This window comes from Gorilla gorilla, chromosome 1 (genome assembly GCF_029281585.2).
Source record: "Gorilla gorilla gorilla isolate KB3781 chromosome 1, NHGRI_mGorGor1-v2.1_pri, whole genome shotgun sequence".
In the NCBI taxonomy this organism is placed as follows: Eukaryota; Metazoa; Chordata; class Mammalia; order Primates; family Hominidae; genus Gorilla; species Gorilla gorilla.
In genome coordinates, this window is record NC_073224.2 from 239620389 (window position 1) to 239634976 (window position 14588).

General features: G+C 50.7%; 1 protein-coding gene across 1 annotated transcript in view; it reads left to right on the forward strand.

Annotated features, from left to right (window-relative positions):
- The first annotated feature begins 3955 nt into the window (after positions 1 to 3955).
- SSU72 (SSU72 homolog, RNA polymerase II CTD phosphatase) overlaps positions 3956 to 14588 on the forward strand; it is a 35131-nt gene continuing 24498 nt past the window's right edge. The window contains exon 1 of the mRNA XM_004024479.5: positions 3956 to 6310. Coding sequence (XP_004024528.1) covers positions 6231 to 6310 — 80 coding nt within the window. The 5' untranslated portion in view covers positions 3956 to 6230. The remainder of the gene's footprint in view (positions 6311 to 14588) is intronic.

Sequence of the window (14588 nt, forward strand, 5' to 3'; positions counted from 1 at the left end):
ATAGATTAACAGCATCTCAAGGCAGAAGAATTTGTCTTAGTACAGAACAGAATGGAGTCTCCTATGTCTACTTCTTTCTACACAGACACAGTAACAATCTGATCTCTCTTGCTTTTCCCCACAGGGCAACAGAGCAAAACCCTGTCTCAAAAAAAATTTAATAGGCCGGGTGTGGTGGCTCACAGCTTTGGGAGGCCAAGGCGGGTGGATCACCTGACGTCAGGAGTTTGAAACCAGCCTGACCAAGATGGTGAAACCTTGTCTCTACTAAAAATACAAAAATTAGCCAGGCGTGGTGGTGGGTGCCTGTAATCCCAGCTACTTGAGAGGACAAGGCAGGAGAATTGCTTGAACCCGGGAGGCAGAGGTTGCAGTGAGCTGAGATCGCACCACTGCGCTCCAGCCTGGGTGACAGAGCAAGACTCCATCTCAAAAAAAAAAATTAATATCCCTTTTAATAAACTCATGGCCGGGCATGGTGGCTTACGTCTGTAATCCCAGCACTGTGGGAGGCTGAGGTGGGTGGATCAAGAAGTCAAGAGATCGAGCCCATCCTGGCCAACATGGTGAAACCCCGTCTCTACTAAAAATACAAAAATTAGCCAGGCGTGGTGGTGTGTGCCTGTAATTCTGAGGCAGGAGAATCGCTTGAACCTGGGAGGTGGAGGTTGCAGTGAGCCGAGATCACACCACTGCACTCCAGCCTGGTGACACAGAGATTCCATCTAAAAAAAAATTAATTTACACACCTACACACGTGTATATGTATGTATAATGTATGTATATATGTGTTATATATATGTGTGTGTATGTGTATATGTAATTTTTTTAAATAGAGAGGGATCTAGCTATATTGACCAGTTTGGCCTCAAATTCCTGGTCTCAAGAGATTCTCTCGGCCGGGTGCGGTGGCTCACGCCTGTAATCCCAGCACTTTGGGAGGCCGAGGCGGGCGGATCACGAGGTCAGTAGATCAAGACTATCCTGGCTAACTCGGTGAAACCCCGTCTCTACTAATAATACAAAAAAAAAAAAAAAATTAGCCGGGCGCCTGTAGTCCCAGCTACTCGGAAGGCTGAGGCAGGAGAATTGTGTGAACCTGGGAGGCGGAGCTTGCAATGAGCCCAGATTGCGCTATTGCACTCCAGCTGGGCGACCGAGCGAGATTCTGTCTCAAAAAAAACAGAGATTCTCTCACATTGGCCTCCCAAAGTGTTGGGATTACAAGCATGAGCCAATGTGCCAGACCAAACTAGATACATTGTAAGGGACAAGTCTCATGCCTGATGCATGGGTCACACACAATGTTCAGCAGACTGCCTGATGCCCTAACCAGAAACACCCAAACTTCAAACCCAGAGAAGCTGATGTTTTCACGCTACAGACAGCTTTTCCCAAGACTTCGGAACAAGACTCCAATTACAATGAGACTCTTACTCCCCTTTGATTCTACCTTTTTCACTGGGCAGGATAATGCTGTCACAGGATCCTTAGGGTGTAACTTTTCCAGCCGGAAACCTCTGTGTCTGGGGCGCCTTTGCCTGAGTTTTGCTCAGGCCCACTGGGCCCAATCCACCCACTCAGCCTGATAGGCTGCACTCAGCTGATGCTACTGGCTCAGATCCCACACCTTCCAGGTGAGGAGCAGCAGGGGGGTGTGTGAACAAGCGCGAGGTCCAGTCACTGTGCACAGCCAGGTGTGCCAGCTGCAGTGGGGCAGGCAGCTCCAGGCACCGGCACAGGTGCCAGCTCTGTGCAAGTCTGTAGCTGGACCAGGTGCACCAGAAGTGGCTTCCACTGCAGGCACTGGGGAACGTGGTGGCTCCCAGAATCTTGGAGATACAAGGAGCTGCAGAGTCCCCAAAAGGGTGTCATGGCCCCAGCTCAGGGAGTCCCCGAGAGGGTGTCACGGCCCCGGCTCAGGGAGTCCCCAAAGAGGGTGTCACGGCCCCGGCTCAGGGAGTCCCCAAAGAGGGTGTCACGGCCCCGGCTCAGGGAGTCCCCAAAGAGGGTGTCACGGCCCTGGCTCAGGGAGTCCCCAAAGAGGGTGTCATGGCCCTGGCTCAGGGAGTCCCCGAGTCTGGGCTCCCCGAAGGGCCACAGCTCTCTTCTCTCCTTGTTGCCCCCAATGTGGCAAACAGGAGATGTGTTTCAGCCCTGTTTGTATTACAGCTCTTTCAGCCCTGCTATTATTCAGCAGGTCCCATGTTCTCATCCTGCGTCCAGGAAGAATGAGGTACGTGGACAACCGGAGGGTGAGCAAGAAAGAGAGGAGCTTCATTGAGCGACAGAACAGCTCTCAGGGGACCCGAAGTGAGTAGCTCCTTCCCGCAGGCAGGTCGTCCCGAGTGCCTAGTTCTCAGCGGAGAGGAGACCCGGAGTAAGTAGCTCCTTCCCACAGGCAGGTGATCCCCACAAATCGAGGGGATCCCAAGTGGGTAGATCCTTCCCACAGCTGGTAGTCCTGACATCTCTGTGAGTATAGCTGAGTGGGATTTTTATGGGCTTCAGAAGGGAGAAAGTGTATACTGATTGGCCCATGGGCAGCCATGGACGGGCCCAGAAAAAGCACCATAAATCTCACTCTGGACGGCAGACTCCACCCAGAACTGGCAGCCCAGCCCCCATGTTTCAGGAAGTCCCTAGCTTTAATGGGGGTCTTCACTGGACACCCACCCCTTTCCACCCAGGAGCCTGTGTGCCTCCTGCTGCCATCAGTCATGTCATCTACAGGACCCAGGCTGTTCAGGTCGAGGGTTGCCTACAGGCCTCCTTGGCCTTGCTCCCATGCTTGTGAGCACTCCAAGTCCAGAGCGGGCCGAGGCAGCAAGGGGCTGGCATGCTAGCACTGCCCTCAGTGTGCGCACACCTGGCTGGGTTGCAACAGCACCTGGGCTTGGCTTCAGCTTTGTCGGGAGTCAGGAGAGGCCAGGTAGCGGGTGGAGGCACTTCTGAGCTTTCGGGGGCAGGTGGGGGTGGCTTCCCAGCCCTGGGATTGCAGGGATACCTGGGTCCACAGCCGTGGCTGGGCAGATGCAGCTGCTCCCAGGAGGGTGGGGCTCCTGTCCTGCCAACTTGGAAGGGGGCAGGACTCCCACATGCTCAGTGGAGCACAGAGTCCCAGCTGAGCCTCCCCTGCTGTAGCCAGCATCTTCCCAGCAGCCACTCAAGAGAGGCTGCCACTGCCATCAATGGTATAACTCACATTTCACAATCAATAGCTTCTGCTGGTAACTTCACAAAAACCTGACCTAAGAGATCTCTAGTACCTATTGGTTAAATAAGGTATTAAATAAGTATGTCAATACTATATGCTGTATGTGGGTAAATTCCTCTGGGAACACTGAGATCCATTTACACACAGAAAGAAAACAGGCACATGGTTACAAGTCTCATGTAATTTCTATGGCCATTTTATTTATTCAATTGGCTTCCTTTAATCTCTATTTTTCTATTTTTGTTTTCTAATTTTTTTCTTTTTAATTGCTTTCCTTTAAGCCTAGGTTCATGGGTCAAAACCAATATGCAAACTGGGATAGTCATATTATTATTGATTTTACCTTGTATTTTCCCCTTTTAAACTTATTCACTGCCATATTTTGCAAAAGGACTATTTCTTTTTTTTTTTTATTTTTTTGAGATGGAGTCTCACTCTGTTGCCAGGCTGAACTGCATAGGCACAATCTCAGCTCACAGCAACCTCCGCCTCCTGGGTTTAAGTGATTCTCCTGCCTCAGCCTCCTGAGTAGCTGGGACTACAAGTGGGCACCACTACACCTGGCTAACTTTTGTATTTGTAGTGGAGACAGGGTTTCACCATGTCGGCCAGGATGGCCTCGATCTCTTGACCTCGTGTTCCACCCGCCTCGGCCTCCCAAAGTGCTGGGATTACAGGCATGAGCCACTGCGCCTGACCTAAAAGTACAATTTCTTTCTTTTTTTTTTTTTTGAGACGGAGTTTCGCTCTTTTTGCCCAGACTTGAGTGCAATGGCGCGATCTCGGCTCAAAGCAACCTCTGCCTCCCGGGTTCAAGCGATTCTCCTGCCTCAGCCTCCCTAGTAGCTAGGATTACAGGCATGCGCCACCACCCTGGCTAATTTTGTATTTTTAGTAGAGACGGGGTTTCTCCATGTTGGTCAGGCTGGTCTTGAACTCCTGACCTCAGATGATCCGCCCGCCTCGGCCTCCCAAAGTGCTGGGATTACAGACGTGAGCCACCGCGCCCGGCTACAAGTACAATTTCTAACAGAATAATGCTGACACAGCACTTTGAGATGATAGAAAGACTACAGAAGTGACAAAAGTTGAAGTTAATAATGGACTCCAGGTTAGACTTAGCCTGAGAGCCACACCCTTCAAACCTCCTTTGATGCTCAAATATGGTAAAAAAGGGTTTTGACAATGACTCCCAGCAGCCACTCTCTCCAGTGTGGGACCAGACCAGCTATCTGGGACAAGTTCATCCCAGCACGGGGACTATCAAAACCTAATTACAGGATGACTCATTAGTGATGCATTTGGAGAAAGATCTCAATCAAAAGGGGAAAATACCCAAGTTGTCAAATAAAAGTGGACTCACTTATGTTTAAAAAATACCTTGACAAAGACAGCTGGGAAAGGCCATGGAGAATTCTCATGAATAAATAATAAGAAAAACAAGATTCTGCAAAAACCACAACCTTGCACTAAGGCAATCTTACACAAAAAATACTTCAGCAAGGACAGCTGCCCAGCAACTGCCTGTCCAACCCTGGAACGGGAGTACACTTTTTTTTTTTTTTTTTTTTAGACGGAGTCTCGCTCTGTCGCCCAGGCTGGAGTGCAGTGGCCCGATCTCGGCTCACTGCAAGGTCCGCCTCCCGGGTTCACGCCATTCTCCTGCCTCAGCCTCCCGAATAGCTGGGACTACAGGTGCCTGCCACCGCGCCCGGCTAATTTTTTTGTATTTTTAGTAGAGATGGGGTTTCACCGTGTTAGCCAGGATGGTCTCGATCTCCTGACCTCGTGATCCGCCCGCCTCGGCCTCCCAAAGTGCTGGGATTACAGGCTTGAGCCACCGCGCCCTGCCGGGAGTACACTTGTTACTGTTCTTTGTAGCCAAGGTTAATTATTTCCAAACCATTATCTTCCTCTTCATTTTTTCTTTAAAAACCATTACTTTCCTGAATGCGCAAATCGTTTACTATGGCACGCATATTCGCCAACGCCCTATTCCCAAATAAATATCATTTTCAGTTAGAGAGCCTGTTATTAGGTTGACAATCATTATCACTCCCTCTCCCGTCCGTGGCGCTCCCACGGCAAAACATCAACCCACTGTCCGCTGCGAGGCTGCATCCAGGCAGACAGGCATAGCTGGGGAATAACACACTCGCGTTGACTGGATTTACTGTAACTGGACCCAAATCTCAGACCAGCCGGTGGCCTCTCCAAGGAAGCCCGAGGCAAGGAAGACCCTAGTCGACGTGCACTCCCAACCAGGTCTGTCACAGGTCGGCCCTCGCATTTAAACGTTAAATGTTGAAGGGCTTTCATAAAAGAGCGATGTGCTCCTGCTTGTATGAGCCGGGGCCGGAGGCCGGTAACAGCGGCACGGGACGGGAGCGAGCCTCAGAATGCGGGAACGTCTGTGGGCCTCCGGGACAGTGGAGGGAGCGGGTCTAGTGAAGCGCGACGACTCTGGGGTGGCAGAAGTGAGAACTATGGGCCCCACGGGGACCGAGGGAACGCACAAAATCGTCCCAAGAGACGAAACGCCGGGCCGCGCAAGGGCCCTCAATGCTATCTCCGGCAAGCGCGGCGTTTCGCATCGCTCCCAAAGGCGGCGGCGACACCTTATGACGTCCTGGTGTTCCGCATGTCGTCTGCGTCACACTAGGCGCCGGCGCGGGGTGCTGATGTCAGGACGCCGGCGCTTGGCGCCGTGACGCTCAGCCGGGCCTTGTGGAGTGCGGGTCTCTGCTGCGGACGCCGGGGGCCGGCGCGGCGTTGGCCGCCCCCGGCCTCGCCGAGTGCAGCGCGCCCGAAGGCCAGCACCTGCGCTCCGTCCGCGGCCCGGCGCCCAGGGTGGGCGGGGAGGCCGCCGCGCAGTCGCCGCACGCTACGCCGCCGGCGCCGTCGTTTCGCGTCGCCCGCTTCCGGCCACCGCGGCCGCCATTTTGCTCGCGCGGAAGCGCCGCGGTGGGGTGGGAACCCAAGCGGGAGAGCCGCGGGATTTGCGGCCGCCGCCATGCCGTCGTCCCCGCTGCGGGTGGCGGTGGTGTGCTCGAGCAACCAGAACCGGAGCATGGAGGCGCACAACATCCTCAGGTAGTTGGGCTCCACCCTGTCCCCGCGCGCTCCGCTCCGGCGACCGGCCCTCCCTCCTCCCCGGTTCCCCCTGGCCCGCGCCGGGACCCCTGAGAGGAAGCCGGGCCGGGCCGCGCTCGTGGGTCGGCTGGTTGGGATGGCAGCTGGACGGCAGCGCGCGCCGCCCACACGCGGGTGGGCATCACAGGGAAGGCAGGTTCCGGGACGAGGCGCCCGCTGTCCGGTGGTCCTTCGAGCTCTCCGAGGCCGGGCCCGGGGGGCGAGGGTAGCGTCTGCGGCGAGGGGCTGCGCGGCGGTGGCCGATCATGGTATTTCGTGTGCGTCGTTGGCCACCTTCCCTGGAAACGGCGCGCAACACAATCTCGGCATACCACGATGTTGTAAATAACAAAGCGGTCTATTTTTTTAATGCCATGGATTTGTGTGTTTGCTACTTCTTTTTTTTTTTTTTTTTTTTTTTGCGAAAGATCTTCTCTTCCTCCCTGGAACGCCTCCAACCGGTAGTTTCTGGAATACAACGTGGACTTGGTTTGGCTCTGCTAGTTTATATTCCCTGCTAACTGGCCGCCTGTGACTCTTGCGTAGCATATGTCTAATGAAAGTTTATTTCTGCTTGATAACAAGTTTTTTTGTTCAGTCACATAGCAAACTGAGAAACTGACCACTGGACTTACAGTTAAAATTTGGTATGTGTCAACTTTGATAGTAAGACAAAATTGAAATGGCTTTTTTACCCCCAAAGTTACCTACATGAACTTTAAATATAAACAGTGTCTCGCTTCTCTTATCGCAGTCCAGCTATAACTTTCCTGAGCAACTTGGGAAAATTAGCAGTCCCCCTTTTTTCCCTGTTTTTAACAGTGTCACGTGGGCCAGGCACGGTGGCTCACGCGTGTAGTCCCAGCACTTTGGGAGGCCGACGCACGCGGATCACCTGAAGTCAGGAGTTGGAGACCAAAAAACACCCCCCAAAAATCAGTGTCAAGTGTTCATGATCTGCTGATTCTTTCTCTTTATTCTTTATTTTCTTTCTTTTTTTTTTTTTTTTTTTTGAGACAGTCTTGCTCTGTCGCCCAAACTGGAGTGCAGTAGCGCGATCTCGGCTCACTGCAACTTGTGCCTCCCAAGTTCAAGCGATTCTCCTGCCTCAGCCTCCCGAGTAGCTGGGACTACAGGCACTGGCCACCACGCACGGCTAATTTTCTTTTTTTTTTTTTGTATTTTTAGTAGAGACGGAGTTTCATCATGTTAGCCAGGATGGTCTCGATCTTATGACCTCGTGATCCGCCCGCTCGGCCTCCCAAAGTGCTGGGATTACAGGCGTGAGCCACTGCGCCCGGCTTTTTCTGTATTTTTAGTAGAGACTGAGTTTCACCATGCTGGCCACGCTAATCTCAAACTTCCGACCTCAGGTGATCTGCCCGCCTCGGCCTCCCAAAGTGCTGGGATTACAGGCGTCAGCCACCGCATCCGGCCAAAGGTTGTTTTTAAAACTAGAAATGTGCTAGAATTACATTGTGCTGGATCTTCATTTATAAACTGCAGTTACCTGTAAAAATTTGATACATTTAAGCAAAACAATGCAAGGCTCACCCCCCCCCCACAAGACAAAATTATTGTTAATTGGAATAACAAATGGGCTGGAGACCTTCTGGTTCTGCTGGTTCTCCTTGGTGATCCTTTGTTCAAGATTTTCTGCTGTATCTGCATAACAAAGATGGAGTAGGCCGGTCGCAGTGGTTCACACCTGTAATCCTAGCACCTTGGGAGGCCGAGGTGGGCGGATCACAAAGTCAGGAGATTGAGACTATCCTGGCTAACACGATGAAACCCCGTCTCTACTGAAAATACAAAAAAATTAGCCGGGCGTGGTGGCGGGCGCCTGCAGTCCCAGTTACTCGGGAGGCTGAGGCAGGAGAATGGCATGAACACAGGAGGCGGAGCTTGCAGTGAGCCGAGATCATGCCACTGCACTCCAGCCTGGGCGACAGAGCAAGACTCCATCTCAAATAAATAAATAAATAAATAAAATAAAGTTGGAGTAGAATATATATTTTTTTTCTTGAGGGGGAGTCTCTGTAGCCCAGGCTGGAGTGCAGTGGTGCTATTTCAGCTCACTGCAAGCTCCGCCTCCTGGGTTCACACTATTCTCCTGCCTCAGCCTCCTGAGTAGCTGGGACTACAGGCGCCCGCCACGGCGCCTGGCTAATTTTTTTGTATTTTTAGTAGAGACGGGGTTTCACCCTGTTAGCCAGGATGGTTCGATCTCCTGACCTCGTGATCCGCCCGCATGGGCCTCCCAAAGTGCTGGGATTACAGGCGTGAGCCACTGTGCCCGGCAAGATGGAGTAGAAATCTTAACAAAAGGAAATGTTTTAAAAATTCTATTTAGGGCTGGGTGCGGTGGCTCACGCCTGTAATCCCAGCACTTTGGGAGGCCGAGGCAGGTGGATCACGAGGTCAGGAGATCGAGACCATCTTGGCTAACATGGTGAAACCTCGTCTCTACAAAAAATACAAAAAAATGACCCAGGCGTAGTGACGGGCGCCTGTAGTCCCAGCTGCTCAGGAGACTGAGGCAGGAGAATGGCGTGAACCCGGGAAGCAGGAAGCAGAGCTTGCAGTGAGCTGAGATCCGGCCACTGCACTCCAGCCTGGGTGACAGAGCGAGCGAGATTCTGTCTCAAAAAAGAAAAAATTATTTAGCTATCTTGTTAATAAAATCAGGTTTAGCGGCTGCTTTAAAGACATGCCAATCATAACCTCGCTGAGACGATGACTGAAGATGACCAAGTCCTTTTTAGTTCAGAGTGGCCAGTGGCCGTTGCTGGCAGAGCTGTGGTCTCTGGAAAAGGAGCGGAGAGCACCTCTGAATAATGAATTCTTGGGTGTGCTTTTACCTGTGCCGCCATGATTCAAATTTACTCATAAAAGAGTAGACTCAGAAGAGAGTCAAAAGGAAGTAAGTTTAAGGTGACATCTATTATGGGTATCATGAATATGGACATCATGAAGTTAATTTAGACATGGGCCTTCAATTTCCTTTTTTTTTTTTTATTGGAGTCGGAGTCTCCCTCTGTCGCCCAGGCTGGAGTGCAATGACACGATCTTGGCTCACTGCAACCTCTGCATCCCAGGTTGAAGTGATTCTCCTTCAAACCCTCCGAGTAGCTGGCACTACAGGCGCCTGCCACCACGCCCAGCCAATTTTTTTTTTTTTCTTTTTGAGATGGAGTCTTGCTCTGTCGCCCAGGCTGGAGTGCAGTGGCGCGATTTCAGCTCACTGCAACCTCCGCCTCCCGGGTTCATGCCATTCTCCTGCCTCAGCCTCCTGAGTAACTGGGACTACAGGCGCCCGCTACCACGCCCGGCTAATTTTTGGTGCTTTTAGTAGAGTCAGGGTTTCACCATGTTGGCCAGATGGTCTCGATCTCCTGATCTCGTGATCCGCCCGCCTCCACCTCCCAAAGTGCTGGGATTACAGGCGTGAGCCACCGCGCCCAGCCAAATTTTTTGTATTTTTAGTAGAGATGGGGTTTGACTGTGTTGGCCAGGCTGGTCTCGATCTCCTGACCTCGTGATCTGCCTGCCTCGGCCTCCCAAAGTGCTGGGATTATAGGCGTGAGCCACCACACCCAGCCTGCTTGTTGCAGAAATTCTTACTGTAGAAAATGAAAGTGGTCTCTCAGAAGTACCATTTTGGTGTCCATCTGTCTCCCTGTGTTCACGTGTGTATCGGGGATAAGCTCTTGTTCTGTTGTCTGCTCCATAGTTAGTATTCACATCATTAGTTTCCTTTTTTTGCCACGAGGTGGTTTATTTTCATTATTCATACAAATAATTTTCTGTAATACCCCGGTCAAACGGGAGAATTTGGCAGTCCGATTTTGGGGGGGGGGGGGGCTCCCTGCAGAGACTCACAGACTGGTGGCATTGGCGCTGAGTGCCCAGGTTCACAGCACAGCTTGTGGCTTGTGTCCATCTTGCTGGTGGCTCTTCCTCCATGTCATGACTGGGGTCTCGGGGGTAACGGGCAGGAAATCCTTCAGACTCTTAGGAAATTTCACTCAACTTCTCCTGCTCAATGGCCTCTGGTCAGCAGGGTGTTCTTCCATGTCTCGGTTTTCTCGCTTGGCCTTATTGAAGTTGGAATTTATGTCTGTTGTCATTTTCCCTTTTTTTTTGTTTTTTTTTCAAGCCAGAGTAAGGCTGGAGTGCAGTGGCATGATCATAGGTCACCACTTCAGCCTTGAATATCTGGGCTAAAACGATCCTCCTGCCTCAGCGCCCCAAAGTATTTGGATTACAGGTGTGAGGCACTGCACCCAGAGCATTTTTGCTTTTGAAAATTACCTGTTTATCTCCTTTGTCTATTCATTTGGGTTTATTTAGAGAGTTTTAATACTCAGAAACTCTGTGTGATAGTGTTTTTCTGTTACACTGGGAAAGCTTGTGAAAGATTTAGAGAGTCTTTTAGGCGTTAAAAATGATGTTTGTGAAAAGCGTAGGAAATGCTTATGGTAAGTGAAAAAAGCAGGAAAATTGTATGCAGTTGGGTAGGGCTACATAAAACTGCACAGGAAAGCTGAAATAAAATTGTCAAAAGGAATTGTAGTTAACTGAGCAGGCACAGTAGCTAGCTGATCAGTGAACCTCGCCCCTTTTAAAAATTTTGGGCCTGGCAAGGTGGCTGTTCGGCCTATAGTCCAGCACTTTGGGAGGCTGAGGGAGGAGGATTGCTTGAGCCCAGGAGTTTGAGCCCTGGGCAACACAGTGAGACCCGCCATCATTACAAAACATTTTAAAACTTAGCCACGTGTGGTTGCACATGCCTGTCACTCTGGCTGCTTAGGAGACGGGGCAGCAAGATCACTTGAGCCCAAGAGGTTGAGGCTGTGGTGAGCTATGACTGTGAGCTGTGACTGCGCCACTGAACAGGAGTTCAGTGGACTTGGCTGGACGACAGACCAAGTCCCTGTCTCTAAAAACAGACACAGTAACAATTTCACCCTATTGAAAATCAGCGTGGACTCTATTTTCCTGATAAATCCAAGTGATAGTAAGTGTCGACATCTTAGCATTGTCTGGGGTGATCATCTTCCATGTTAGAGACTAAATTGTTTCAAATACCAGAGTGCTGGGAGTCCTCATGTTTCAGGGCAGCGCCAGAAGACTCCGCCGTACGTTTCCACAGAGCCTCCTGCGCTTGGTGCTCCAAGGATTAAAGTGTCCCCTTGGAACCAGTTAGTTTTTTTGTTGGTTTGTTTTGTGGTTTTTTGTTTTTGTTTTTTTCCTTTTTTTTTTTTTTTTTTTTTGAGACGGAGTCTCATTCTGTCGCCCAGGCTGGAGTGCAGTGGCAAGATCTCGGCTCACTGCAGCCTCTGCCTCCCGAGTTCAAGCGATTCTCCTGCCTCAGCCTCCTGCGTAGCTGGGACTACAGACATGCACCACCATGTCCAGCTAATTTTTTTGTATTTTTAGTAGAGACGGTGTTTCACCATGTTGGCCAGGCTGGTCTCAACCTCCTGACCTCAGGTGATCTGCCTGCCTTGGCTTCCCAAAGTGCTGGGATTATAGGCGTGAGCCACCATGCCTGGCCTTATTTATTTATTTATTTTTACAGACAAGGTCTTACTGTGTTGCCCAGGCTGGTATTGAACTCCTGGCCTCACAAAGTGTTGGGATTACAGGTGTGAGCCACCACACCCCGCCTGATGGCTTCTTTATGATAGTTTTTTGGAGTTTTTTTGAGACAGAGTCTCATTTTGTCACCCAGGCTGGAGTGCAGTGGCACCATCACGGGGCCCACTGCGACCTCCACCTCCCGGGTTCAAGCGATTCTCCAGGCTCAGCCTTCGGAGTAACTGGGATTACAGGCGCGCACCACCACGCCTGGCTTTTTTTTTTTTTAAAGTAGAGATGGGGTTTTGTCATGTTGGCCAGGCTGGTCTCAAACTCCTGAGCTGAAGTGATCCACCTGCTTGGTCTCCCAAGGTGCTGGGATTACAAGCCCTCTGATAGATTTTTGGTACTTGTAAAGACAGTTGTTTGGCATACCAGACAAATACGTGTCTGGAAGATTAGTTTACAAAGGCGCTGGCCCTTCAGGCGAAGCCTGTTGGTGTCAGGAGTGTTTTCCAAGCTGTCCTTGCTTTTATGTAAGAAACACTGTTGAGTCGCAAGCTGGCTGCCCTGTCGGTTGCATCAGTTTAGGAGAAGTACTGCTTCTGTTGCTAAATAGCCTTTTTGCCATTCGTGAACATTTTGTTGGGGGAAAAACAAACTGCGTTTTGTTTTTAAATAGGCTAACTTAAAGGAACGTCCAGCAGGTGGTGAGTTCTTGTTAGTGTTGGGAGACAGGCTGTCTCCTTTGGCTGCTGTGATCACGCCTGATCCTGGGCTTCTTTGTGCGATTTTTTTTTTTTTTTTGAAACAGAGTATCTCTCTGTTGCCCAGGCTGGAGTGCAATGGCGCGATCTCGGCTCACTGCAACCTCTGCTTCCAGGGTTCACGCATTCTCCTGCCTCAGCCTCCCGAGTAGCTGGGATTACAGGCGTGTGCCACCACGACTAATTTTTGTATTTTTAGTAGAGATAGGGTTTCACCATGTCAGCCAGGCTGGTGTCGAACTCCTGACCTCAAGTGAGCCACCGCCTCCGGCCCTTGTTTGTGCTTTGACGGAACATATTTTATTGTATGTTGTCTGAATTGGTAAGGAAGTCATTTTAGGCTTGTTGTTTCTCACGTGTGCTCCCTGTGGTATGCCTTGTGTCTGGGCCTCCGTCACCCTCTCAGTCACAACCAACAGTTGACTTTATTGCTTTAACCTCATGTTTCTGTCAGGATCTGTGGTTATGACTGAATGTCAGGAATTTTAATTTTAGCATTTTCACGTTTATTTCACAGTCCAGGTGCCGTGAACACAGGTTTGTAGTCATGAATCACTGCTGTTGTGCCACATTTCTGGCCGTGTGTGGTAGATGTTTGGAGAGCCGGGTTGTGTAGCTCGGGATATCTAGGGATGTAAGGACTGACGCAGCTGTCATCAGCCTCAGGGGACTCAGGTGTTTCACGTACACTAGATGAGCACGTCTTCTCGATGTGTGTGTGGGTGACGTGTGTGGTGGCGCAGCAGGGTGCCCTTGGGCTCTTTTGCTTCCTCTGCTCATCCTCGGAGGTGCGCAAGGAGCCGCGTGGCCTGTCGTGCCCCATGGATGGATTATTCGACTTGTCCTTTTGTGGCTATGGAAGGCTGGCAGTGGGCATCCTGCAGGCAGCCACGTTGCAGAGGCACGTGTATGTCCGTAGGGCGGGTTTCTAGAAGCCAGTGTCTGTGAGAAAGGCACAGGTAGTTTTCACTTGCTGGGTGTTGCCCCATTATCCGCATAGAGGCTGGTTACACTCCAGCAGCCCCCTCTGCCTGAGTTTTTCCTCTCTTGTGACACTGTTACTCATTCAACATTCAGTAATTTTTTTTTTTTTTTTTTTTGAGACAGGGTCTCACTCTTGTTGCCCAGGCTGGAGTGCAGTGGCGTGATCTCAGCTCACTGCAACCTCTGCCTCCCGGATTCAAGTCATTCTCCTGCCTCAGCCTCCCAAGTAGCTGGGACTATAAAAGCGCCCGCCACCACGCCCGCCTAATTTTTTGTATTTTTAGTAGAGATGGGGTTTCACCATGTTAGCCAGGCTGGTCTTGATCTCCTGACCTCATGATCTGCCCACCTTGGCCTCCCAAAGTGCTGGGATTACAGGCATGAGTCACCGTGCCCGGCCTTACTTTTCTTTTTTTAAAATAATATGGAATTCCTCACGTGTCTGTGTGTCATTCTTGCTCAAGAGCGAAACAGCAGCACTTTTCTGAACAAGAATGACAGGCCTGTGAGAGGAGTTTAGTGTTAATGGAAGTGTATGTGCGCCCTGAGCCGGGCAGATTCCTTCAGATGCAAACCTTTTGTGATTTATAAATAAAGCTAGGTTGAGAAGTCTATATTTTTTAGGTAATTATAAGTATCAGTTGTGACTTTACAAGAACACATGTTCTATACCAAAGTAACTTTTTTTGTTGTTTTTTTGGGACAGAGTCTGGCTCTTTTGCCCAGGCTGGAGTGCAGTGGCGAGATCTCCAATCTCTGCAACTTCTGCCTGCTGGGTTCAAGCGATTCTCATGCTTCAGCCTCCCAAGTAGCTGGGATTACAGGCACGCACCACCATGCCCAGCTAATTTTTTTTTTTTTTTTAGTAGAAACGGAGTTGGGGTTTCGCCTCCTGGCCAGGCTAG